The following is a 25,232-nucleotide window of genomic DNA, read 5'->3' on the forward strand; positions in this document are numbered from 1 at the left end:
TTTGTTTTTTTTTTAAAGCCCATCAGAGTAATCTCTCTCACTGACAGTCCCAAACCAGATTCAACATGCTCAATTGGCTAGAAAATAAATTAATAAATAAGCTGTTTACTAAATAAACTGCAATAGGTGACAATGGTTCATTAAACACTGAGAAGAAGAGACAGATATTCACTGGTGTGTTTTCACCAAGCCATGCTAAGACTATAGTTTGTTAGTGGCAACAAAAAAAAAAAGCCCAACGTCTGCATGTCTAATGGGATAACCTGGCCAGGTATTAAAGTAGAAATTATGTTACATTAATTATTATTTTTCTTAACAAAATCTATAAGTGACTTGAGTCCGCCAACAAAGGGAAACTTGTTTAGGAAACAGGAAAAAACTAAACAAACTAAAGCAGACGCCACATTTCCTTAACCTGATTATTATGCCAAGGAAGTCAAGGAAAATGGCTTTGAAGATAATAAAAGGGGTCATTTGGGACTATATGTTTGAACCCATGATTTTGTTTCCGCATCAAACATTTTCCATACGCCCCTCTATGGAAGTTTTTCTGTGCCATCAGAGTTTGAATGCGAATTTATAATATCGAATTTTTACAGCATCAAAATCAGACTTTGAATTTGAATTCAATGGAAAAAATTCAATGGAAAAAAATTCAACTTCAAAAAATTCAGTGGAAAAATCACCGCCTTCTCCACGAGTTCTGTCTGGATGACGGCCGCCTCCAGCGGCACCCCAGGCCCACCAGGACCCAGCCAGACAGAACTCGTGGAGAAGGCGGTGATTTATTTATTTTTTTTATTTAGTCAGGGACCATGTGCAAAGTACATTAATTACAAAGTAAATAGATGACCTGCACCAGATTGTAGCTTAGAAGCCAATTTCCATCTGCAGTCCAATCTGCATGTCACAGACACGACTCCATTTCAGCTGCGGAGCGCCTGTCAATCTGTCTCCACGTCACTGTCGTCCAGAATCTCAACGCTGATAGGCTGTCTGGCGCGAATATTTCGCCAAAGTTGGATTTTTTGAACTCGCGCAAATCAAATATTTTCACTCGCGCGGCGGCCACCGCATCACCGCTCCTCACCACGGCGCCCCACCACGCCTCATCGCGCCACCGGCTCGAATCCGCGTCTAATCGCGTCTTTGCATTGACTTTGTATGTAATCAAGTCGCCCGACCGCCTCTGGTGTGAACGCACCGTTAACATCCGGGTAAACAGGGAGAAGCAATCGATCTCTGTCTCAATTATTCTAACGGCAGCCAATCAAGTTACGGTCCATTGGACAGATCAGCCATGTCCACCAACGCGGTTGATGGTGCTTCGGTGAGTGAGTTTACTTTATTTGCCATTTGTGTGAATAAAATTGAGTAATAGATATTACTCAATATCTATTGAGCTGATCTGATGAATTAAGACAGGGATCGATTGCTTTTCCCTGTTTACCCGGATGTTGAGTCGGGTTCTTTTTCCACTGAATTTTTTGAAGTTGAATTTTTTTTTTCCACTGTTGGTTTTTCAAATTCAGTCTGATTTTTGATGCTGTAAAAATTCGATATTACAAATTCGTATTCAAACTCCGATGGCACAGAAAAACTTCCATACACCCCTCTTTCATCGGTTGTGTTGACTGCTGTGGCCGCGAGACGCCGCCATCGCGCTCCTCTTCCCTCCTCACTCCTATTTACCGTTGGCAGCGAGGTCACGTGACACACATGTCAGGGGACAGCATGGCGGACATGCATGTGGAGCTTCAAAACAAATCGCACAGATTGTTCAGCTAACCCCACCGTGAAAAAGTATCGTGACCGCGCGTGAAGCCGCGCCGGTGGTGCCCGAACAGACAGAAGAATGGACGAAGAAAACAAACTCCAGTTTCCGTCTCTGCCCGTGACCAAGGAGGAGCTTCTGGTGAGAGCAGCACTGCCTACCGACATGTCCACCCTGGCCGGCTAAGTGGAGCTAACCTCCTCTGCTGCCGTATTGTCCGGCAGCGAAAACACGCACTCAGCGGGGGCACTCGGTGTGAAATGGTGTGGGCATAACACACTTATAATGACACGCGAAACGTTTAATACGTCTTTAGATGAGCCACGACTCGTGTTTCTCTTTACTGAGCCGGACCGAGAAAGCCTCCTAGCATTAGCCACGTATGCACACAAAGTAAACTTGTATTCGCTTCTCCACAGACACAACAGTATTGCCCTCAGTCTCTAACCCCGTTGAAATTCTCTTATTCCAGGATTGGGCTTATCCAATGAGACGAGAAATGCAGGTATGTAAGACGAGTCTGTAGTTGGAAGCATAATTGTTTGAACTCATGCTCATAGTTTTGCCTCACTGCATGACAAAGCTTAAGTTGACGAAACGGTGCTTTTCAGTTGTTTGATGAAAACCGCGACTCTTGAATTAGTATAAACAGACAAATCTTTATTCTATATGGGAGATGATCATGTAATCGAGTGTTTGAAGGCCTCATTTTTAGGATGAATTGGTACCCTTGTAGATCTCCGTCAAGCCAAACAGATGAGGTTGAATTTGGAAAGCCTCTGTGGGTGATGATGAAATGCCGACTGGGCTTTTAATGGTGATTTGCTGCTGTATCTTTCTCTTCAGGAAATTTTACCAGGGCTGTTTTTAGGTCCCTACTCTGCTGCAATGAAAAGCAAGGTAATTCTGACAGGAGCCGTCCACTGGTGCTTGACCATAGAGACGCAGCTAAAAGAAACCCACCCTGCAACACGTTTAGGGCTCATTTGTCTTCTTTCACTTTATCTAGCTGCCAATGCTTGAGAGACGCGGCATAACGCATGTTGTGTGTGTCCGCCAAGACATCGAAGCCAATTTCATCAAACCCAACTTTCCTCATACATTTAGGTAAGGATGCATCTCATGTGATCGGGTTTCTGTGGGGGGGTATGTTTGAAAAGCTGTAAGTCTTATGTAGGCTGTTCTGTCTTGCAGATATCTTGTGTTAGACATTGCTGACAATCCAGTGGAAAATATAATCCGCTTTTTTCCTATGGTAAGTTACAAAATCAAGTTGTTTTTTGTTTTTTTTCTGTGTTGACATTGTGTGTGTGGCGTCATTAAACTTGATACCCTACATTTCATCTCCTTACAGACTAAAGAATTTATTGATAGCTGCTTAGCAACAGAGGGTAAGGATGCATGCAGTCTCCATTTGTCTGCTTTGTCGATCCTACTAATGCTGAGGACCTAATCGCCAGTTTCTCGTCTCGCTCCTTTAGGAAAGGTACTGGTTCATGGAAATGCAGGGATATCGAGAAGGTGAGTCCTGTTTGGGGTTTTTGATGTTGCAGCATTTCAGATTATGACTTCCTTCTCGAGCCACCAAAGTTAAAACCAAGGATGCAGGATGCTTTAGAAATTCTGTGTTAATGAGACCCTGAGCCTGTTTATTTTTACCCTCAGGGGCTCCTTCCTAAATGGGGCGTAAAGGTACTGTTTGAGAGCTTAATCCTAAGAGTGGCTACTGAGAGACTATTTAGTGCGAGACCTCCCTAAGAGCAGAAGAGTGAGGTTGAACTCTGTTGGTGTGGGTGCATTCGTGGATGAACTTACTCGCTGTGTCTACAGGGATGAATTTAAGCTATTTCTGTTTTTACTGATTACATGTAAATGTGTAATATGTATTTAACAAACTGCATGAATGAGTCGGGGGTGGGGGGGTTTCTGGAAAGGGGGGTCTGGAAAGGGCAATGGTGCTTGATTTCGTATCGGGGCAGAGTTTTTGAAGCCTTCTACTCTGGGTTTATTGGATTATTTCGACCATTAAAGGGATAGTTCGCCTCTTTTGACATGAAGCTGTATGACATCCCATATTAGCAATATCATTTATGAACATTGACTTACGCCCTGCTGCGTCCTGTGAGCTGAGTTCCAGCTTCGTTTTGGCGTCCACGAAGCTAGTCCGGCTAGTTGGCTGGGGTCGCGAAAATAAAGCGTTTTGCTTCTCAAAACAATATGCGTTCAAAAGAGTAATACATTTGCATCACAAAATCGTTAGCCAGAAAAAGTCAGACCTCACATCGCTTGGCGCTATTTTTGCCTCCCTTCATATCAATGCGTTCAGCCACCTAGCGATAGCCGCACCTGTTACGGTGTTTACTGCTCGGTCTGCACTTCGGTCTGCACAGTTTACACAGCACATAGTGATACCAAGGGAGAGAGAAATAGCGCCAAGCGATTGTGAGGTCTGACTTTTTCCTGGAGAACGATTTTGAGATGCAAATGTATTACTCTTTTGAACGCATATTGTTTTGAGAAGCAAAACGCTTTATTTTCGGGACCCCAGCCAACTAGCCGGACCTTCGTCAACGCCAAAACTCAGCTGGAACTCGGCTCACAGGACGCAGCAGGGGGTAAGTCAATGTTCATAAATGATATTACTAATATGGGATGTCATACAGCTTCATGTCAAAAGAGGCGAACTATCCCTTTAAGACGTTGATGATGACGTTCTTATTGGACTAAGCACTTGCATGAAAAGATGATCTGATTGGCAGAGACTGAGAGTTCCACCTAACTGCCTCTAGTTTCTCACACCTTTAACAGGGACTTCTTTTCATGCTTTGTAAATTTCTCAAACGCCCATTTCTGTGCCGGTCAAATGATGAAGCTTCTGGTCTGCTCACGTGACCACGATGACGTTAGACAAACTGCAAACAGAATCCAACGTTGATGTGCTCCTCTGTCACCTGGCTCTCTGCTGTGTCTAATTCTTTTGTTCTTTCAGCGCTGCCTTAGTGATTGCATATCTTATGGAAACATTTGGGATGAAATACAGGTGAATAGTTCATGTTCTCTTTTTCATCTGAAATGATTAATGCATGACGAGTTCATTCTTTGATGCGTGTTCCATTTTCCTTCACCACTGTGGGACTGCCCCGCTGCAGCAGACGGCACGTCTCTACTTTATGGGCAATGCAAAGCCAATGTTGTGTTTTGCTGTGGCTCATCAGTAGTTTCAGAGGCTGTGTTTGCAACTGTGTGCAGGGATGCATTTAGCCATGTCCAGGAGAGGAGGTTTTGCATCAACCCCAACGTCGGCTTCGTTCATCAACTACAGGTACGATGTGGCTTTAGAAAAGATGTGCTTAGGGTTACTAAACGCTTGACCTGTGATGCTTCAGCACTGCGGAAGCAACACTGCGTGACAGCATTCTACAAATTCTCAACGTCCTTGTCGCGTTTTCTCGCAACTGGGAATACTCTGGAGTATTATAAGGCGGCAACCGTCACCAGCACGTATACTCATCTGGCAAAAAGTTTTTTTCCAGAAATTGGCTATTGCATTTACACAAGATTTCACTCTGTCATACTGTGCAGTTTTTAATCTCAGAGCTGGCTGTTTTCGACTGTGGGAAGAAAAGAAAAAAAGTCCAGGCGTTATTTTGCCTTCGTTTGTGTTCCCTCGCGCGGCCCCGGTGGGAAATGTCTGGAAAAGAAACGGCTTTAGAAAACCACAGTCCTTGTTAACGGCGAGTCTTTTGTGTCGTGTCAGCCACGGGACGAGCGTGGTCACAGAGATGATTTATTCGTTTAGTGCGGACCGAGTCATTTACTGCTGTGGAATATCTCTGTAGACCAGTGCTTCTAGGGGGGAACGGAGACATGGCAAGTGGGGCGCGACAAACGGGAGGAAATTTTCAAATTTATGCCCATCTTAAATGCTTTTCTTTATTGACAATAAAGATAACAAAACACCCACACACACAAACAAAGTATTAATGAATAGCTAAAATTATGAGAGAGCATTGGGTGACCGGGGAGAAAAATGTCACCTGGAACTAAAGTGCAAAAACAATGATTGACGTCGGGTTGTTAATTGCAGATGGACAGCAAGGTAGCAGGTAGCGTAACTGTGAGCAACATGGATAAATTTGTGACTCGTACCACAAAAGAGCCAGCACCATCACAAACACACAAGCCAGAGGGGCCAAGTCAACCAAAAACCCAACCCAAAAGAAAATATGATGAAAGCGATCTTGGTCTAGGATTCCCGGTTGCAGTGGAGAGACCGATGTGTGTTCTGTGTCTGAAGCCGTTAGCAGCAGGCAGCATGAGGCCGAACAAATTAAGGAGACAACACATGTAAACAAGCCACTGGATATCTTTAAAAGAAAACTGGCAGAATATCGACAGCAGGAGCAACGCAGGGTAAAGGCTGCGTCGGTTAACAGTCGAGCACAAATGGCCTCATACAAAGTTGCGTACAGAATCGCGCAATGCAACCACATGCTTTTCAGCTGTGGCATCTCTGAAAACAAAACACAGATCTCAGCTCAACATTGAGCATGACTTGAGTGGCAGTTTCAAGCCTGCAACCACATTTTGAGAAGTTGTGCAGTGCAAAACAGGCTCATTGCAGCCACTAATGCAGGGATACATTTTAGTTGTTTTTGTTTTTTGCACAGATTGCAAATGAAACACTACTGTAGTTTCACCGTAGTCTTTTTGTTTTTGATTCAAGTGATGATGGCACAACTGCACTTTTATTTTCTCGTTTTGAACTTTGTGTTATGTGATGTTATTGTTATATAAAATATGACGTTACTTGGTGTTAGTTCGATAAAGTTGAAATGTAATTTGTCAATATTTTTGTCGGGGTGACAGGGGCAGGTGGGGCTTGGAAATCCCCACTTGTTCAAAGTGGGGAATGACCCAAAAAACCAAAAGCTCGGCCCCATGCGAACTGGTGAGCCAAATGATCAGACAGTGATGTCATGCTGTGGTCGACATAATGAGGTTTGTCTGGGCGGGGATGTACTTTGTTTCCCCAGGAATATGAAGCAATTTATCTTGCCAAATTGACCATTAAGATGATGTCGCCGATGCAGCTGGGCAGGTCGTTCTCTCTGCAGGCTGGAATGCCAGGTTTGTACAACGATGCATTCATACCTGTCCCCTCCTGTCTTTGTAGTGTTGGTCCAGTGCAGGTGAAATATTTTTTGCTCAAGGTTGTTTCTCAGTAGGAATGTGAGAGGAAAACCCGACACGATGTGTTGATGTCTCCAGGACCATTCAGAACAGAGTTGTCTGGCATCACGCCACTTTGGCACTGAATTTTTGTCGCTTTTCAGTCACACTTTTTGTAATTAATTATTTCCAGTCATATTCTGACGCTTTCAAGCTCGCTCGTAACTTCCCTTTGATGACTAAACCGAGCGCAGACTCCGTAGTTTTTAGTGCTCTGAGAGTACCTTTGTCATTCATATTCAAGAGTTTGAAATGCTGTTTCCAGAAATTTCACACCAGTGAAAACTCCTTTTCATTCTTAAGGTAGATTAAGTGTGAACCTGTTTTCAAGTCAGGATTTCAAGAGTGGATTTTGATGTATATTCTTTTTTTTGTTTGTTTTTCTTTAAAAACCTCCATATTTCGTTCGCAGGGAGCCGCAAGCGCAGCTTGGAGGAAGATGAAGACTTTGGAGCAATGCAGGTCACAGCAGCACAGAATGGATGAGCTTTGCTGATTAATCTGCGTGGCAAAGTGCACTCTTTTTACATTTTTAATGGGATTAAAAATGTAAATATCTGAACTTTTTCTAACGGGGGAGGACACGAGCGGGAGGGCGACCACTCATGTCTGAGACATGAAGTACTGATGGACATAGGGCAAATTTGATAACTCTTTCCTTTCTTTTTTTTGTTTTTCCTTGCGCTGTATGCACTGATGGGACATTTTTTTGCCATTTTATAGTATTTAAAGCATTTTGCTATTGCAGCGGGACAGTATTGCAATAATGCACTTTCAATACTTGAATTAGTGTAGATGACCGGAAAGGGGGACGGACGTTGGCAAAAGGGAACGTAGCCAGAACGTCGCCCAGGTGAAGACATCAAGAAGATTGATAGCCTTTATTTTGGGAGTAATGGGATCATGAACTAACATCAGGCTTAATGTGGGGCAGTCAGAAATGGAAAAAAATAACAACTCTGCTTAATAAAGATAAGTCCTGAGGACCGTTCAGCTGTCTTAATCATTCATGTCATGTTGCATTCCTAAATTTTATGCTCATTTTCATATTTATTTATTTTTTTTGTTCCAACCTGTAATTTGAATGTTTTTGTTTGTTTGTTTTAATATAATGGACCTACGCAAAATTGTACAAGTTGTTGATGGAAAATATATAATGAAAAGTGGTGTGGGGATACAATTCATCAGGGAGACTGCTGCCTTATGGTCTCGTGAAAGCCACCGTAAATAGTATAGATTTTATAAGAGTTTGTATTTAACATTCACTGAGTGGTGTTCCCATTGGTTCACTGGAATCGAATCTTTATGTTTATGCATTTGGCAGGCGCTTTTATCCAAAGCGACTTAGACTGGTAGGGTAAGGACTTGCCTAAGGACCCCTACCGGACAGTAGTACCTTTCATGCAGCAGATTTGAACCCAGGTCACCTACATGAAAGGTGGCAATCTTACTACTACACTATCCAGTGTGTTGATGAAATATGAGTGAATTAGATTTGAAAACGAGTATACTTTGGAACTGGTAGATTTAGTTGGTTCTTCTATAAGCTTCAGCGTTGCAGAAGTCATGTTGCTTCCTTCAGGGCAGGTTGGCCACACGTACACAAACTTCCTCTTTTTTCATTAAAAAAAAAGTTCCATTCATCAGGATGTTAAGTTTATCGTTAGGCTTCTCACTTACACAACAGAGTACAAATGAGAATCTTATTTCTAGCTACTTCTTAGTCAAAACACTTGATTTTAGGCACATTTTCAGTCAAACAACGAGAAACTGTAGATCATAGAGTGTTTTATTAGATTAACTTTTGGAAATAAGTTACATTAAATATGATTCCTCGCTCTCCATGAAAAGCTTAATTGTAAAAACAAAACTACAAAGGCTTAAATAAGAAATTAATTTACAAAAATTTCCCGTTACAAAATGTTTGGATTTTCTAATTCCAGCAGTTGACCAAATACAAAACTTTATAAGCCTTAAATAAATCTAACTGCTACCTTTAAGAAAAAAAAAAAAAAAAAGATTACTTTTTTTAGTTAACTGAAAAGGTCCAAGCAGCCTTTGTTATAATCATTCCTGTCTGGTAGCACTCAGGACTTCCTTCAAGTTTTCCAGCAACATAAAACCGAGAAAGACAAAGAGAGCACTTTGTACTGAGCAGACAGATTAGAAAAGTAAAAACCCAAATAAAAAGCCCAAATTCTCCAGAGAGTTTCTAAAAGCAATTAAAGAGAAAAAAAAAAAAAAAAAGTGTTACTTTCTTTGTTGAATTCTTCCAGCGCACTTGATTTGTATTGATTTTAAAAAGCAGTTGCCTGCTCTAGATTATTATCTATTGTGTATTTGGTAATATAACTAGATTTCGTACCCTTTTTCATTTACTTACAGTAGTGTTGCAGTCACACAGTCTGTTTTTGTCTATGTTTGCAGACAGCAGTGACATATTTGCAAGGTAGCAAAATAAGACATTACAGTAACAGGGGCGTCGGTCTTAAGATGGATGATGACGATGACGGGGAGATGATAGCAGGAGTCCACCCTGGTGAGGTAGCCACAGTTACCAAAGGTGTGGATTCTTACGTCAAACTGAGCGTCACTGAACAAACATGTTTACTCAAAGGTTTCGACTGTGTCACAGCAGCAAACATCTTCGAGTTTTACACCCCCCCCCCCCCCCCCCCCCCCCCCGATGCTTACGATGCTCGTTGTTAAGTGCCGATGTTTGCAGATGTAGAAATGGTCCATGCCCAAAAAACCTGGGGTTAAAAGCTGCCTCAGTCGAAGAATCTGCGCTGCATGTAGGCCTCGTCTGAGGCGCCGTAGCCAAACTTTTGGTAGAAAGCCACATTTTTCGGTGCACATTCCAGAGTGATTTTATAGCAATTAAGTTTTTTGCTGAGAAGAGTGAGTGTTGAAACTAACCTGTTGGGAGATGGAAAGAGGGGGGGGTGTTAATAAAGGAACAAGCGGAAATCACAACAATTTTTCTTAAATACGTCTCTCAGGAGTGATTTTTATGTCTCCTGGGACTTGCTGGACGATTAGTAGATAAAACAATGTCAGGCTGACACAGGTCTACTCACAGTTTCCCCAGCTGCTTCCCTCTGCACTCATCACTGACAACTACCTCCTCCACCCGGCCCCTCTACAAACAAAATGAAACAGCAGGTCCATTTTAAACTTAAGTCAATACTTCTGTCTACATTGCAAACTACTTGCCTAGGTTTTTAAAGCAAAAGACGTATATGCAGCTTTAATTTACTGCTGCAAACTGGGTTAATAATTATCAACCTTCTAATAATCATTACGTTAATGAGTGAGTTATTAATGGGATCGGTTTTTATGGTGAAATGTAAAGTTGCATAGTTGCACCCATTGTTAAATAACAAACCTCTAATTGAGTGTCATATACCTTAGCACAGGAGTGGATGAATTTGTGTTCGATGATCAGTGTGGCAGTGGCAACGATCTGCCCTAGATTTGTATCCTCCACCACGACAACATAGTAGTCTCCTGTCGCCTTCATGTGCTCAAACTTCTCTGAGGGAAACAGAAAACATGACACGTTTTGAAAAGGTCCTATCGTATGACGGATCCCGCGCTGCGGTCTGTCGTGTCGTAGTTTCCCAGGATGACCGAACCCAACCTCCAGGGTCGACTAATGCTCCCTCCTCTGTGACTTAACTGCATGTTATTTCTGAGTTTTGTTCCTCTGTATAGTTTTGTCTGAGTTCACCTGGGCCTGATAGAACGTTTCCCTGTCATTATCACGATTGCAGGTATCAGATTGCATTCCTATTAGATTTTTTGTTTTTACACCTCATTTACGTCAGCACACCTCAAAGTCAGGCTACGACAGTTTGGGCAGCTGTGGCAAGATCCACAGATATAAAAACTTAGGCACATATTGAGATTAAACACAGCACATGGCAAATATGAAGAAAATAAAAAGTGTACTATTTTCTTATTTAAAGGGAGCATTAAGCGTGGCTTACTTGCAAATTGCTCTTCTGTGACATCCCCAGTCTGAGTGAGTTCGGATAAAACTTTGAAGAATCCTGAAATTCAAGAAAAAAACAGAATGACAAGATTTTATTCTGCATTCATGTTTAGTTGTCGTAAGTTGCAATTTTTTTTTTTTTTAATGAAACAACTACCATCTATCGTGTAAAAAAAAAAGAAAAAAAAAAAAAAGTGTTTTTTTGCTAATACAGCTCTGGAATATGACATCAAGTCTCACCTCTTTTAAAATCTGCCATGCACAGCGGCCTGAGCACCAGGCCTTCTCCTGGTCTGGATGGTGAGATCAGGGGAGAGAAAGTGACATTGTCGCTACTACAGTCTAAATCCTGGAGCAGAGAAGGCTCAAAAAGCGGAGTCTCGTCCAGCAGCATTCCACAATCTCTTGATGGGAAACACGCACATACACACCCAGACAGACAGGCCAGTCCCCGGACACACAGAAAGTAAAGTAAATGTAAAAAAAAAAAAAAAGAAGCTAAACAATTACACTTATTTCTTTTTAAAATCTCAGACACATATACGTGTTAATAAAGTCAGCCTGGACAGGAAGCACGTTTGCTCAGAGTCACAAAGAACTTTGAACCGACAAATAAAAGTGCACTTGGTAAAAGGTTTTAGGGCCACTAGTAGTTGGCAAACCGGCTCGGAGAAACTGTTTATGGACACACCCACACAGAGAAACTGGACACATTCTCCTCTCACCATACAGTATGACGTGCCAGCTTTCTGCTTTCATTCATGACCTTTTTCTTCCAGGACACCCTGAGTCAGTCCAGGATGTTATAAGAGAGGGGCACATCCCGCACAACCCTTCTTGTAGAGCAAGGCCAGCATGTTGGACGCTGTGGGTGGCTTTAACGCGTCCTAAATGTTGGTTTCCATGGCAGCAAAACACAATTTCACACTTTTGTCCCATCCCTCCCCGATCAGCGGATTCATCATATTCGTGTCAACCGTTTAACTCATTGCCAAAAGTTCACTGCAGTAGCGTAGATTTGACCAAACTGCTCATGTTCACGTTAACCACTAACATATCAGAGCAACGTGTGTTGACTATCATAACCAGATATGTACTTGGTAAAAAGAAACAAAAAACGCTCGAGCTTTCCATGACATTAGGACATTTTTCGCTCACTAGCCAAGCTGGTACAGTACGATAATACAGTGCGAGTGCCTGGGGGACCTAACTGGGCAGTTATCGATTTAGAAATTACTTACCAGCAAAAACCCCGCACAGCAAAAAGTGGCTCCAGCTGATTTCCCAGACAGGGATGACGATAACTGATAACCAGACAGTTCAGATAGTTTTGAATGGGGGCGAGCTACATCATTACGCTGAACACCGTGGGTGTTTTCAGTTGTTGCTTCCGACTGATAGGAGCCTTTGTATGACGTGGCAGTCCGGATGCTCAGGTTACTGGCGCAGCCCAATGACGTCACGAACTCGTCCTCGGCAGAGCTATAGAGTAATACTTTTTACACCACTCTGGTCCTCGGTCTCAAACTTATGTAAACGGAAGTGATTGAATATGAATCGACAACGAGCTGAGTTTCATTTAAGTTAATTCAAAGATTGTATCCATCACATTATCATATTGTGAAAAGATTAAAAAAAAGACATTAATGTGAAATGTACTTTCTTTTCTATACATACTGAAACTGTTACCCATTTATTTTGGCACCGCCCTATTATCCAAAGACTGTGGAGTGATATCTGTAACTTTATCGCTAACAATATTGATAAGGAGTTTAATTTATCTTGGAGGAGTGTATTGTTTGGGCTCCCTGACTTTAACAAAACCTAAGAAAAAGCCAACATAACTTTTATTATCAACCTCATCATTTTAATGGCAAAATTTCATATCCATAAATGTAAATTCATAAAAAAAAAAAACATTTTCTTGCCGTTCTCTGTGAGCTCAGGCAGTACATGACCTCCAATAAATTCTCAAACAACAAGAAAGCGATTAAGACTATTAATATCTGTGAACACTTAAATATTTTATTGTGACCTCTTTTATCCCCTGGCGTATAATATTGAAATGTTTCATGTGTAATGTAAAAAAAAAAAAAAAAAAAAAAGACAACGAGCTGAAGCTGCAGTCATGCTGCCTTATTGTCCCACTATGAGAGAAAGGTTTTAAGCTGCTGGCAACTGAACATATTTTGTCACTAAAAGGTCCCACGTACCGTCACTATTGTTTTGGTTGGCTTGTGAGTCGTTTAAAAAAAGAAAAGTAGTCTCTACATATGCTAAACTGCAGCTAATTTGGTTTGCAAAGCGAAGTCCAAGAGGTGTATTCCTCTCAAGAGAAGGAGTGGGGGCAATAAAATACTATCAATGAAAACAAAACACATAGTGGTTTGTTAAAAAGCTGTAGAAGCTCTGTTTATTGATTTTTTTCTTATTAACATATTTTACAAAATCTAGATTTACAGAAATTATCCTTGACTGGACCATCCTTCATTTAGGCACAAAATACAGGAAAGCTCAGTCCGTAAAAAGTTTTGATGAAATAAGTAATGGTTGTGAAAGGTAACCCAAGAATAGCAAAATATGTTGCGTTTTTTTTAAGTTGCTAAGCAAATTAGTAAACTGAAAGTGGAAAAAAAAAGGGAAAAAAAAGCCTTCCAGTTATTTAAAAAAAAAAAAAAAACATTTTTGTCAAACTTTAAAACCTAAATCCTATATTATCCGACACCATTCCCGCATACAGAGTTTGAGCTATAAAAAGAACACACAAACAAGATCACAACTTTGTGGGCTGATCTTTGGGATTAAATGAAGGAAGGAAACAAATAATTTGATCGTCAACAATTCATGCATCCCTCACCAAACTTGCCCTTTGCTATGTAATGACAGAAATCCAGAGCTTTAATAAACCCTCCACTATCACCCACTGATATGTCTCAATCAGTTAAGAGAATCAGTAAAATAGGACAATCCTGTCCAAAATGTCATGTGGTCCAGTGATGTACGTAACCTTGATAAGGTCTTCGAGCAGAGGATTATGTTTCTCGCTGCTGTTACGATTTTGTTTTCAGTAAGCACTTCCCAGTGTGAACAGACCAAAGCCGCCCAAACTAAACACCCTAAAATTTCTTCATACAGATTCTCAGTCATATAAAAATATAAAGAAGCACTAAGTCAAAGCCAACTGGATTTGCCGTAAGGTCTTCTTTTGATACAGATGCAAGAGGTTTCACCATTTCCAGTGGAAGCGCAGGAGCTTCACCCATAAAACTGATGAAGAGCCCCGAAGTGGCAAAACACCCTAAAAATACATACAGCAAAGTCCAACTGCTGCAGACTTAGTTATTCTACATACCTTACTACGATGACTGAGACCCCACACATTCAACAGAAGGAGAAAAAAAAAAGGGAGGGGGGGGGTTTCACAACTTATCAGCTGAGTGTAATTTTTAAGTGATTTTTAAGATGCGGTGGGGGGGGGTAGTGAAGAAAAGATTTACATAGGAACTTCCCCCTCTTGTTAAATAACAAAATGCAAACTGTTTGCGGTGGATGGTATTACACACTAAATACAGAACAGCCCATGTGGGTCAGAAACACTTTGTTTGCAGCATTATTTTTTATATAAACATTCATAGTTGACAGAAAGGCTGACCAATACTAAAGTGACATTCTCTTACACCGAGGTAAGAAACGAAAACATGATGCAACCTAATTCACAGTTGAAACTCATGACACATACATCAGATGAGTTTCTTCACCTGGATTACGGAAGCTGTATGCCATGAGCAAAACAAGTGACAAAACATCTAATAGAAAAGGAAACAAAGACTCGTGTAGAAGCTTAATCTATCCTCATAAAAATTGTTTTCCTCTAATAGCCTTGCAATAGTTTCTTGTAATGCTTCTGCAAAGCATGCTCATTTTTGACAGCAAGTCCAAATCATGACAGATGCCGTCTACTGAAGCTAGTGGTTGCAACGCGCGACACACGAACAGAGCACAATGCAGCCGTGCCCGTCTCAGGTTGTAACCGTTAATTTAAATTAAGCTCCTAATACTCAGAGTGGATTCGGTGATGCTTAGGCCACTTTAATAGTCTCAACTTTCTTTAGACAGCCCAAAATAGTCCACAGGCCATGTTTGCAATGCTTTTTAATTTAAGTTTTGAGAAGGTGATGACCATTAACAACACCAAATGGGGGAAGGTTGAAGTAACTCTGTCACTGCCTCTTGGGATGATGGCATGGCACACTCTCCTGCTAAAGCCAATCAGCAGATCAGGGCGCAGGATCTTGTTGGTTTTGCATGCGTCTTTCTGCAGCTGCCGCCATGGTTCTACGTCTTAGCATAGTCGAGTCCAATACAGGGACAGAGTCCTCCTCCAGTGTGGGCAAATCCTCCTCCTGGTCCTCTGGACTCTTGGTCAGAAATCTCCTGCAGGCAGGCAGAGAGCAAAAAAAGGATTATAATTACGGAAGCAGAAAAGTCAAAGACGTAGAGGAGAGCAGAAAATCAGGTCCTGCCATTAGCGAACACGTACAGTACGCAAGAGCAACAACTTAAAACTTGCCAAATATGCGTATTTGACTTTATTTGACCTCGTTTCACAAGTCAAATTGTATTTACACAATTTGTATAACTGAGTTTGTGGTGAGAAAAATAATTTGATTTAAACTTTCTTTGAATTTTTTTGCTCTTTGAACATAGCATTTATTTCCACACCACTTCCTATTAAGTTGAAAACACAATTTTGTAGATTTCCAACCTGCGTGCTTGCTGGAGCAGCTCTTCTTTCCTCTGCTTCAGCATCTTCTGCCTCTCCTCGGCTGACTTGGAGAAGCGACCGCCTCTGACCTCCATGTTGTCCGACTCCATAGGATTCTGTTCAGCTGTTCCACTGGGACCTGCCTCATCTGTTGCAGGGCTCACCTGTATAGCGGCACGCTCTATAGCCTAAACGAGGAACATAAACCCGTTTGTCACGCCATAAAAAAAAAAAAAGTGAGCACTTAAGAGACACGTTGGAGAAATAAGCCAACAAAATAAGCTTTGTTGAGACTTGACCCCTAATTGACTGACCTGTGTAGGGAAGGGCACCTGGATGCGTCCCTCCAGAATGTTATCTGTGGTGACTTCCACAGAGCGGGTCAGCTGCAGGTCCTGCATTACCAGGTAGGAGGGTACCTGAGGAAACATCTCCTGAATCTGATGGGCCTGTTGACAAGAGGGCACATCAAAAGAGTAATAAGGACAGGAATTAGAAAAAACAGAATTGGAAAAAATAGTCAGTCAAAGTTAATCTTGTGACCCAAGTAATGATGATAAGCATTCAAGCCTTAGTGTACAGACAAAACTGCTAAGCAGAAGTCAAAGTTATTGTTAAAAAAGCCAAAACGTATAGAAATATATTAAGCCAGGGTTACAGTGATGCTGATGGTTGATGACGATCAAAACCAGGTAGCTTGTCAGCAGCGCCTCCAAATCATTGCAAGAAGATAAGGCAAACATTTTTATTTGAGCTTTCAAATTTGACCAAGAAAAATCTGTATGAGTACAAAGTGAGACTTGAATGCCACCCTGAGCAGTATCAAAGAACTGTCAGCAATTATCAGTGTAACTACTTTTGCTGTCTTGGGGTTGCATCTTTCTGATGGACCAGCCAAACTGCACCATTTATGTCTGTCCTGGCTTGACTGTTTGTATATAAAGTAACTTAAATGAGACATTTGCTTCATAATTAATGTAGTAGTCTTTTTTTTTTTTTCAAAATATATGACCTCATATACACAGAACTTCTTCAGTTAAGAAAATGTATTGGAATAAGAAATAACTGATGCAAATGTGACAAAGTTTAAAATCCACAATACAGTGTTGGCTATGACATTTTAAGACCTGAGTTGTTTATATGATCAAATAAAAACTACTTTTCTGGTGTCCCTGTTCTGAGCAGCGGTTAGCTGGGCTCGCGTGTCAACAACTACCATATTAACAAGAAAGAGACAAATAGACAAAAACTAGAATTCTGTCAGAGCTTGAACATGCACACACCATGGCTGTAAGCTGAGAGTTGTTTGCTTGAGCGATGCCCAAAATGTTGGTAGTATGCATTACTTCCACTGAGAAACTGGGAAGCCAGCTGGCAATGCGAGATCCTGAAAGAAGAACACATGGGTTTACCACACAATCCACCAGCGCTGAGTCACTCAGCACCTCATCGTTGGATTTGTGTATGACAGGCTTACCGTCAAAGTGAAAGAAGTGGTTGTGTTGGTTGATGTGTGGCCGTGCGTCTGGAACAGCTCCGACTGGACCGATGTTGTCTTCCAAACCGCCGCCCTGCGGCTGGCTTCTCACCTGACTCCCTTCACCTGTAATGTTCAGGGATGTCCGACATGTGGGACACGATGTGTCCTGCTCGAGCCATGAGCGCAAACAGGAGCTGGAAAGTCACACGTCCAGATAAAAGTCATAAATGTTTCGTGGTCGCTCCGTATATACAGTGAGCCCGACATTCATCTTCTGTAGCAAACATCCGAATACGTTCAGCAAACAAACTTAGTGGCAGCAGAAATATATTAAAAAAAATATACCACTGTATCAAAAAAGCTGAAAACTAAAGTTTAAACCAAAATTTCCAAATAAATACATATATAGATTATAGTCACAGGTCAATCATAAAATAATTCCAGTATGGGCACTATAATACATAGAAGCAACTGTCTCTTTACTTGTGGAAGAGATGACCACAGGGTAGTTTGCGTGCCGTCAGCATCGCGTCCCAGCAGATGGCACAGTCATCGTCATTGGTTGCCAACTCCTCTGCAGTGGCAACGGCAAATCTTGACAAAATTCACCGTGTACACAAATATCAATAGAACACGCGATGAGAAATGAGACATAAAGTCTACATTAGAACAAAAAAGTAACTGTATTAAAAAAGAAAACCAGAAGCACAAAAGCAATTAAATCAAAAAATGTTGTCACCTGGCCTCCATGTTGTTGATAACGCGCAGGTAGTTCTTGTGCCGGCGGACGCGCCGCTGGACCTCGTGGAAAAGATATCGCAGCTGCATGAAGATAACCAAGCTTGCCATGGACAGCCAGATGTTGCCGAAAAGCTAACGAGAGAAATGTGGACAGAGAGTAAAAGGTTACTGGAGGAGGCAGAGACACGAAGGCAGACTGAAGGTTCAGAAGCCTCCATTCTCACTATATCTTACCAGCATATGGATATGGTGCATGAGATCAAGGAAGAGCATAGCCAACTCCATTATGAAGTCTGTGTAGTAGACATATGTGCCCTTACTCTCCCAAGTTCCTGGATGGTTCAAATCCCACAGGTGGATGGAGTACCTAATGAGATGGACACACCTCTTTCATGAAATACCAGTTAACAGTATGGTGGCTGGAAATGAGCATTTGAGACAAATTCCTGCATGGAACAACTGTGCAATAAATATGCAGCACGGCAAGATTGCCATTAGTTGGATAACATAGCAATGTTCCAAGTAACAAGTGAAATGAAGGCGAAATATGTTCAGAAGTTCCAAAAAATCTTATTTACACAAACACTTGAATTCAAAACAAGCTTCAACATTGCAGTGTCTATTGTTAAACTAAACAGAACAGTTACTGTGTCTGACCAGCATGGCCGGTTAAGAGTAGTCGTATATGACCGAAAACCCTCTGTGGTACAGGGAGGCCTCCCACACTAAAGCTAATGAAACCAGGGGGAAAACAAATAGTGTTGCTAAGATTAGCCTTATTCTAAATCTACACAGGCTGCATCACCAATACCACTGCAGTGTGTGTGTGTGTGTGTGTGTGTGTGTGTGTGTGTGTGTGTGTGAGAGACAGCTTTAAACAGACTTACCGCATGATGACATGCCCAGTCCGTACAGTCACCAACAAACACTGACAAAGAAAAAAAAAGAAGTCAAAATGATGCCTTTCCCCCCCCCCATTCCCTCTTCACACTGCTAAACAAACAATTACAGTTTGGGCTGTTAAAACTTCAAACTGAAAGAAAGAATCCAGGATCCACTACATTAGCTTGCTCACGGTCATTTTTCTATCAACTCAGTAGAGTACGACCATCACATGGAGATGTTGTCGTGGGGACTGGATTTCTTTTTGCGACCTCGCAGCAGGCCTCCGTTGTTTACGATGCAGTTGTGCCTGAGGATTCTCACCTCTGCTGCCATAAAGGAGAGGGTGTGCATTCCATGGGAAGCTCCTAACAGGCCGCAGACCACTGCCAGGCCACAGCAGTCCAGGAGCAGCGAGACCAGCAGACAAAGCACTCTCACATGGCTGTTCATAGGAGTTGAGGGGGAGAAAGAGAGCTGGAGGGGGAAAAAAATGCAGGTGCTTAATATACAGAACCTCTTTAGTTATGTCCTTAGACACATTAGTATCATGTTGTACTCTTCTGAGGATGCACAGACGGACAGCTGTAGCTGCTTTCATTATGCTACTTAAAAGTTCAGTGGGAGAATGATATCCATATATGCAAAGTAAACTGGTGTCTCTCTCCAGGGCTCGTTTTGCACGACTCTCTGTGCTCTTTAATACGTTATTCAGTGTAGTCCACCCGTTCATCATTCAGACAACCTGAATTTTACTCTGGATGAAAATCCTACCATGATCCTAAAGAAGATTACATCTGTTTTGGGTTTTCTTTTGTTATTCCTTCTGCAGTAAAATGATGAAGACAGCACGCAGGTGACATCTGCTGGAGTTGAAAAATGTGGATCAAACAAATATGACACATATCACTGAGCTAAAGTCTTGAGCCACCCCTCAGTTTTGTTTTTTATATATTTTCCTCCCAAGGAACTAGGCTTTCATTAAATCTCTTAAAGTGGTCTTGAGGAATAGTTCTCCAGGCTTTCTGATGGTCTTTCAAATTTTCTTTTTCAGGAAATGTTTTGCTTTTTTTCTCCACTTATTTTTAGTCCAATCCTTGTTCCTGCCCATTATCAAAGGAATATGTTTATTTATTTGTTAGGCCACTCAACACTGACCCACGAACCACTTAAACCTTTAGAAAAAAAAAGAAGAAAAAAAAGGGATGAACCAGGGTTGCGTCTACATATAACAGACAACTTAACGAAGGACACATTTTAAATTACTTTAGGCCCTTTGTTACCAGCGGGCTGTTGCTAAGACACATCATTTGTTCCCGTTTCTTTAGTTGCAGCTGTAAAAATTGGCTTTGTTCTTAGACATTATGAATGAAATAAGTCTCAGTACTTTTCCATTATGACCTAAAGTGAGCCAGGAGTAGAAAGACAAAACAATTGGGAAAGCAAGGGCAGATTCACACACACACACACATTGTTTTGGGCTGATCCAGAGAATATGAAGAAGCATGTTGAACCTACTCATGTCCAATCATACTCGGTCGAGCGTGAGTCCAACCTATGAGGCTATAAATGCAAATGATACCCGGAAATCGTGGCTCGATCTGACGGATTCCTGCGAGAGTTCTGTCATACCGAGACCAGCGCTGAGATGCTTCACTTGTTGCCATCAAATAAACACTTCATTTTCACTTGAATTACTCCGGTCCGTTCTTGAGCTCCCAACTAAAAGAACCGAATCTAACACATCTTTTAAAAAAAATGCAAACGATAACACAGTTTGACAGTCAGAAAATTTGTCTTTTTCATGAACATTGATTCCTAAAGAGCTATTTGTTGAAAATTTGGCATATCTCAGCGTGTTGTGCTGTACAAATAATTTGAGGAAACTGGTCAAAATGGAGGACATAAGAAGATTAAAAAATGTCTACAGCATGTAAACAATATCTGAAAGGGATGTCCTTGAGAAATTAGGAAAAAAGAATCCAGCAAAGGCCTGACAAAGGACCTGAGAGATGCATCTGGGTCCTAACTTGATCCATCTACTGTTCACTGAAGCCTCAGAGATGGTCTCCATGGAAGGGTGGCTGTCAAGATGCCATTTTTTAAGAAGGGAAACAGGGAGAAAAGGCTGAGCTATGCCAAATGACACAAGAACTGGACTGAAAATCTGAGGCAACAGGTCTTGTGGAGGGATAAATCCTCCCCAGAGCCCGGACCTCAACATTATTGAAGCAGTGTGGGAACATTTTGACAGAAAAAGTAACAAAAGGCAGCCGACATCCAAAGAAGAGCTTTGGGATGTCCTTCAAGAAGCCTGGAGAACTATTCCTGAAGACTACTTAAAGAGATGAAAAGAAAGTTGGTCTAAGAGGGTTCACACTGTCTTAAAGAATAAAGGCGCTCACACCATATATTCACAAGCTCGTTAGAATTGTACAAAGTCTGTTTCTGCCTATATATTGCATTTCAATCTATGCCGGTGCATGTTTCAATAAATTGTAGCATCTATTTCCCTTTTCCTGGGAATATCTACCAACATACGAGGTGGCTCAGGACTTTTGCAGAGTACTGTAGGTCACACAGTTCTTTTCCTGACATTTTCCTGGTGGCAGGAAAAAAGAAATTAAGTAAAGACCACAAAAAAATCTAATGTGATTTACTTGCACTCATTTCAGGTAACTGACGGCCTGCGTCAAAAAATGCTGCGGTTTTTCTTCCTGTTATTCAGGTTCATGCGAGTTTCTCTCTTCGGTGTGTGAATGTTTTTTCATAATGCCACTCCCCATGAACAGGGGTGCAGAAAAGAGAGGGCCCGACTCCATCATCGAGGCTAAAACATTGTAAAACATAGTGCTGTGATATGTGGATCAATAAACACCGCATATACTACCTCTTAACATCTGCAACGTTTACCGGCAAAGAAGAAAAATAATAATGACATCAGACTGTACTTTTAGCATTATCAAATGATAAAGAATATAATGACAAAAATTTCAACACCTGAATTTCAAGACAGTTCACAGGTGTCAGCAGTTGTGTGCCACAAGCTTTTCCCACCTCACTGACAACATGCTAAACCTTCATCTTTAGCCGTTTAACCTGAATGTGTGATCCCCCCCCCAAAGCTACCGAAACAAGGGAAACAGCTGGGTGAACACAACAGCCTGAAAAGAGGCTGAATAAAAGCAGGTCTACATACAAAGTTGAGAGGCAGACACCAGAACAGTGAGCTATGCATACCAACCCAGGCATGTGCAGCACAAGATATTCTCAGAAGGAGAATGATCCCCTGCAATATGATGCAAGTCAGCATTACATCATAGCTGTAACATTAAGTGAATGCAATTTTTCTTTTTTTCTTTAAAATGTCACTGCTCGCAAGAAAGCAATTAAATTTGATATTTTGTTTTCCCCAACATGAGGAGCACAATCTGATACTGGGGTACGTCCGTGTAATGACTGAAACAGTATCAGAAGTCAAACATGCCAGTATAAGGAACTATTAATAGATCTGAAGCTGAAATGAGAACAGTTACACCCAAGACAAGACTTAAGGGGTACTTTTGGAACAACTTTTTAAAAGGCTGTTAAATAAAACAAATAGATGGCTTTTTATCACTAACATGCATTTACTCAGTCTTCATGAGTAACACGGCAGTTTTGTGGGTTTATACCTATGAAAAAAAATAACGATGTCATCTGTAAAAACAGGTTTCAATCAGTCGCATTTAAAGTCTACTTATAACATAGCCAGGGTTGCTTTTACAGCTGGTACATACTAAATCATTCAAATATTCTCACTTCAACGTCCTGCAGCACACAAAACATAAAAACATATGGGCGGTTCTGGTTCTTCATACCAATTGATCCCTTTGCCAGTATAAACAGCCAATGCAAACCGTACAACATCTCAAAAAGGATGAATAAAGCATAAATTGGAGTAAATGTACACTTTGTTGAATAAGCTCTTAATCCTGATCATAGATTAAAGCTAAACGGCTTACTCCAATGATCCCAAAAGGATCTCAAAGTTCCACCACATTCACAAGGTGCATCGATGATAAAAACATCATACACTGTCTCAGACTTACAGGAAGTAACATGTACATCTTTCTATACCACAAAAGTGTCCAAATAACTTGGTACTGTCGCTCTATAGCGACTTATCTACTGATATTCAAAGGTCGACAGTAGCCTTTAACATAATGGATCCAGCTTAGAGGCATTTAGAGGAGCTTTGACCTCCGACACCACAAAAATGGATAAAATGACCTAATAATGAATTAAAGAAAAATATTTAGCAGGTTATACACAACACAATGGCTTTATTCCAAACCAGCGGAAGTGAAAAAGGATGGTACAGTTAAACATACTTACATATTCGAAACGATCTTTGCAGAGTTGAACCATGAGATGGAGAAAGACCAGGGCGGAAAACCACAAACACCACATGACCACCTCCTCCACTGTTTGCACATTCAACACTCCAAAGATGAAAATAAACTTGTAAAAGATGAAGTTCCAGAATTTATCCTTGAGGTGCTAAAATAATAGATGAAAAAAAAAAATAAAGTAGCTGGTCAGTTAAACTGCTTGGTTCTTGCTTGGGGAGGAAAAATGTGAATAACTCCAAAGGAAAAAAAAATACCTTACCTGCTTCTCACTGACTCTAAGTGGGCCAAACACCACATACTGAATCATTTTAGCAATTAACATCAAAGAACAGCAGAATGTGTTGACTAACACCTGCAAGAGTGCAGAGGATAAAGTGGCCATTAGTTTTTGCAAGAATAACATATCCTTAAATCCTTAATATCTAAAGAATATGTGACTCACCCATACAAAGAGACTGTCAGTGACAAGATACCACAGGACAGTTGTTGCCAATTCTGAGTTACTGATAGCATTGTTTAAATGTTCAAGATCCACTTCAGAGGGAGTAGGCGCGTCCTCCGTGTCCAAGGCCCCAAACCCCGGGTCAGTAACAGTAGTATAGGCACTGAAGATGCTGCCAGCCAGCAAAGCCACACTCAGTGCTGTGTAGGTCTGTAGGCTGGGCCATGGAAACCTCTCCAAAAACAGAAGAGGCATTGCCGTTGTACAGTCCACTTCTCAACTCGTGAAAATAGTGTCAGTCGACAGCCTGTGAAGGCAAAAGTGAATTAGCTAACGTTAGCCAAACTCTAATAAAGTTAAACATAAGCATTACATAAACACAGCAGTGCTAACATGAAATTGCTACGTCGTGGAGGCGAGTTGTCTGATTATAGAAGCCTGTGATATTGTCGGGTGGGATACGTGAATGAAATCATCAAGAAAATGTTAAACGAACGGATTAGCTGAAGTTTGCTATCATGCAAGTGCGAACTCCGCCTAGGCAGATCGGACTAAACACTCTCGTAAAAAAGTGAATTTTAATATAAGCGTCACTTCACAAAAGACGGTGAAAAAGTGCCTGAGCGACCACACAAATCAACAATGCCGTTGACCAAAACCATCGTAGAGCCACTGTTGATTACTGGGTTTTGAGGCTGTAACGTTAGTTATTTACCTGGCTAATGTTACCTAACACTAGCTTACTTGTTAGCTAGCATTAGCTACGTAGCTAGGCGCTCTTAGCAAACACCAAGCCTATATTAAGCTGTCACTTACAGTTTGTGAAAGATTCAGCTATACACAATATCCAGAGTGGTATATTCTGCGTTAGGTCAATTTTAACGCTTCTGTAGACAGAGCAGAGCAGTCGACAACATCGTCATGTTTATTTCACCGAACAGGCAGCTGGCTGAAGCTGAACGGAGGCTTTCTTCTTTGCGCATCGAAACGACGTCATCATGGCTTCTTAAAGTTTTAGTAACGGAAACTATCTCTACCAGCTCATTTTTAATACTAATTGATTTTTAGGATAATACGTTCGTTTACTTTCGGATACCATAATCATATTCGGGTTATTTTCTGAGCGAGAACTTTGGCGAGAATGACGCTTATCATTTATTTATTATTTATTTATTTATTTATTTATTTATTTATTTATTTATTTATTTAAGAAATAACCACAGAAAGAATGAGCAATTATTTAACCTTAATGATTTAAGCTGTTTCTCAAGAAATGTCAGAATAAACCGAGGCACTTATTTTATTGGTGTCCTGTCTTTGTCAATGCACACAAAACACTTGAAAAACGTAAATGTTTGGTAATCAGTTAAATAAAAAAATAACTGATAAATTTAAGCAAATACATCTGGAAAACACCGCCTCCTCTAACGGAGAATAAATGGAAGTGCAACAAAGCATCTGCGATACTAAGAACGATTTTCTCCAAACAAGCGCACTTCAAACCGAAGAATGCTTTTTTTTCAGA

At 41.1% G+C, this 25,232-nt stretch overlaps 3 protein-coding genes across 5 annotated transcripts; 1 reads left to right on the forward strand and 2 right to left on the reverse strand.

Moving 5' to 3' along the window:
- The first annotated feature begins 1,691 nt into the window (after nt 1-1,691).
- On the forward strand, nt 1,692-7,990 carry styx (serine/threonine/tyrosine interacting protein). The gene is made up of 11 exons (XM_075463546.1): nt 1,692-1,915; nt 2,247-2,279; nt 2,621-2,674; nt 2,784-2,881; nt 2,969-3,029; nt 3,129-3,165; nt 3,256-3,295; nt 4,764-4,814; nt 5,024-5,096; nt 6,811-6,904; nt 7,419-7,990. Exons 1-11 carry the CDS (start codon nt 1,856-1,858, stop codon nt 7,490-7,492), a joined length of 675 nt encoding a protein of 224 aa, XP_075319661.1. The 5' UTR covers nt 1,692-1,855; the 3' UTR covers nt 7,493-7,990.
- Nucleotides 7,991-8,777: 787 nt separating this feature from the next.
- Nucleotides 8,778-12,407, reverse strand: gnpnat1 (glucosamine-phosphate N-acetyltransferase 1). 2 transcript variants are annotated; one of them, XM_075463559.1, is made up of 7 exons: nt 12,245-12,407; nt 11,244-11,407; nt 10,999-11,061; nt 10,416-10,543; nt 10,087-10,148; nt 9,701-9,925; nt 8,778-9,542 (listed from the first exon to the last, which is right to left on the reverse strand). In XM_075463559.1, exons 2-6 carry the CDS (start codon nt 11,395-11,397, stop codon nt 9,778-9,780), a joined length of 555 nt encoding a protein of 184 aa, XP_075319674.1. In that variant the 5' UTR covers nt 11,398-11,407; nt 12,245-12,407; the 3' UTR covers nt 8,778-9,542; nt 9,701-9,777. The 2 variants fall into 2 exon arrangements, with proteins under 2 accessions (XP_075319674.1, XP_075319683.1); XM_075463568.1 differs by lacking the exon at nt 12,245-12,407 and having other exon boundaries at nt 11,244-12,229.
- A 982-nt stretch (nt 12,408-13,389) lies between these two features.
- LOC142378736 (E3 ubiquitin-protein ligase AMFR-like) lies at nt 13,390-24,709 on the reverse strand. 2 transcript variants are annotated; one of them, XM_075463589.1, is made up of 14 exons: nt 24,524-24,708; nt 23,708-24,014; nt 23,525-23,617; nt 23,249-23,413; nt 19,196-19,348; nt 18,877-18,917; nt 18,224-18,356; nt 17,988-18,121; nt 17,732-17,842; nt 17,246-17,442; nt 17,052-17,155; nt 16,083-16,217; nt 15,769-15,956; nt 13,390-15,437 (listed from the first exon to the last, which is right to left on the reverse strand). In XM_075463589.1, the coding sequence occupies exons 2-14, from the start codon at nt 23,960-23,962 to the stop codon at nt 15,281-15,283; spliced, it is 1,866 nt and encodes a 621-aa protein (XP_075319704.1). In that variant the 5' UTR covers nt 23,963-24,014; nt 24,524-24,708; the 3' UTR covers nt 13,390-15,280. The 2 variants fall into 2 exon arrangements, with proteins under 2 accessions (XP_075319704.1, XP_075319695.1); XM_075463580.1 differs by having other exon boundaries at nt 17,052-17,442; nt 24,524-24,709.
- Nucleotides 24,710-25,232: the final 523 nt, after the last annotated feature.

Source organism: Odontesthes bonariensis, chromosome 1, assembly GCF_027942865.1.
Source record: "Odontesthes bonariensis isolate fOdoBon6 chromosome 1, fOdoBon6.hap1, whole genome shotgun sequence".
Classification (NCBI taxonomy): Eukaryota; Metazoa; Chordata; class Actinopteri; order Atheriniformes; family Atherinopsidae; genus Odontesthes; species Odontesthes bonariensis.

Excerpts from the sequence above, each read along its gene's own strand:
- gnpnat1 (XM_075463559.1), bottom strand. The coding sequence starts at position 11,397 with ATGCTGCTGGACGAGACTCCGCTTTTTGAGCCTTCTCTGCTCCAGGAT. Across the intron at positions 11,062-11,243 it reads CATGGCAGATTTTAAAAGAG|GATTCTTCAAAGTTTTATCC; the intron begins GTGAGACTTGAT and ends CTTGAATTTCAG. Across the intron at positions 10,544-10,998 it reads CACAGAAGAGCAATTTGCAA|AGAAGTTTGAGCACATGAAG; the intron begins GTAAGCCACGCT and ends TGTTTCCCTCAG.
- styx (XM_075463546.1), top strand. The coding sequence starts at position 1,856 with ATGGACGAAGAAAACAAACTCCAGTTTCCGTCTCTGCCCGTGACCAAG. Across the intron at positions 2,882-2,968 it reads AACTTTCCTCATACATTTAG|ATATCTTGTGTTAGACATTG; the intron begins GTAAGGATGCAT and ends TCTGTCTTGCAG. Across the intron at positions 4,815-5,023 it reads ACATTTGGGATGAAATACAG|GGATGCATTTAGCCATGTCC; the intron begins GTGAATAGTTCA and ends AACTGTGTGCAG.
- LOC142378736 (XM_075463580.1), bottom strand. The coding sequence starts at position 23,962 with ATGCCTCTTCTGTTTTTGGAGAGGTTTCCATGGCCCAGCCTACAGACC. Across the intron at positions 19,349-23,248 it reads GCAAAGATCGTTTCGAATAT|CTCTCTTTCTCCCCCTCAAC; the intron begins GTAAGTATGTTT and ends TTCCCCCTCCAG. Across the intron at positions 17,843-17,987 it reads ATCAACAACATGGAGGCCAG|ATTTGCCGTTGCCACTGCAG; the intron begins GTGACAACATTT and ends AATTTTGTCAAG.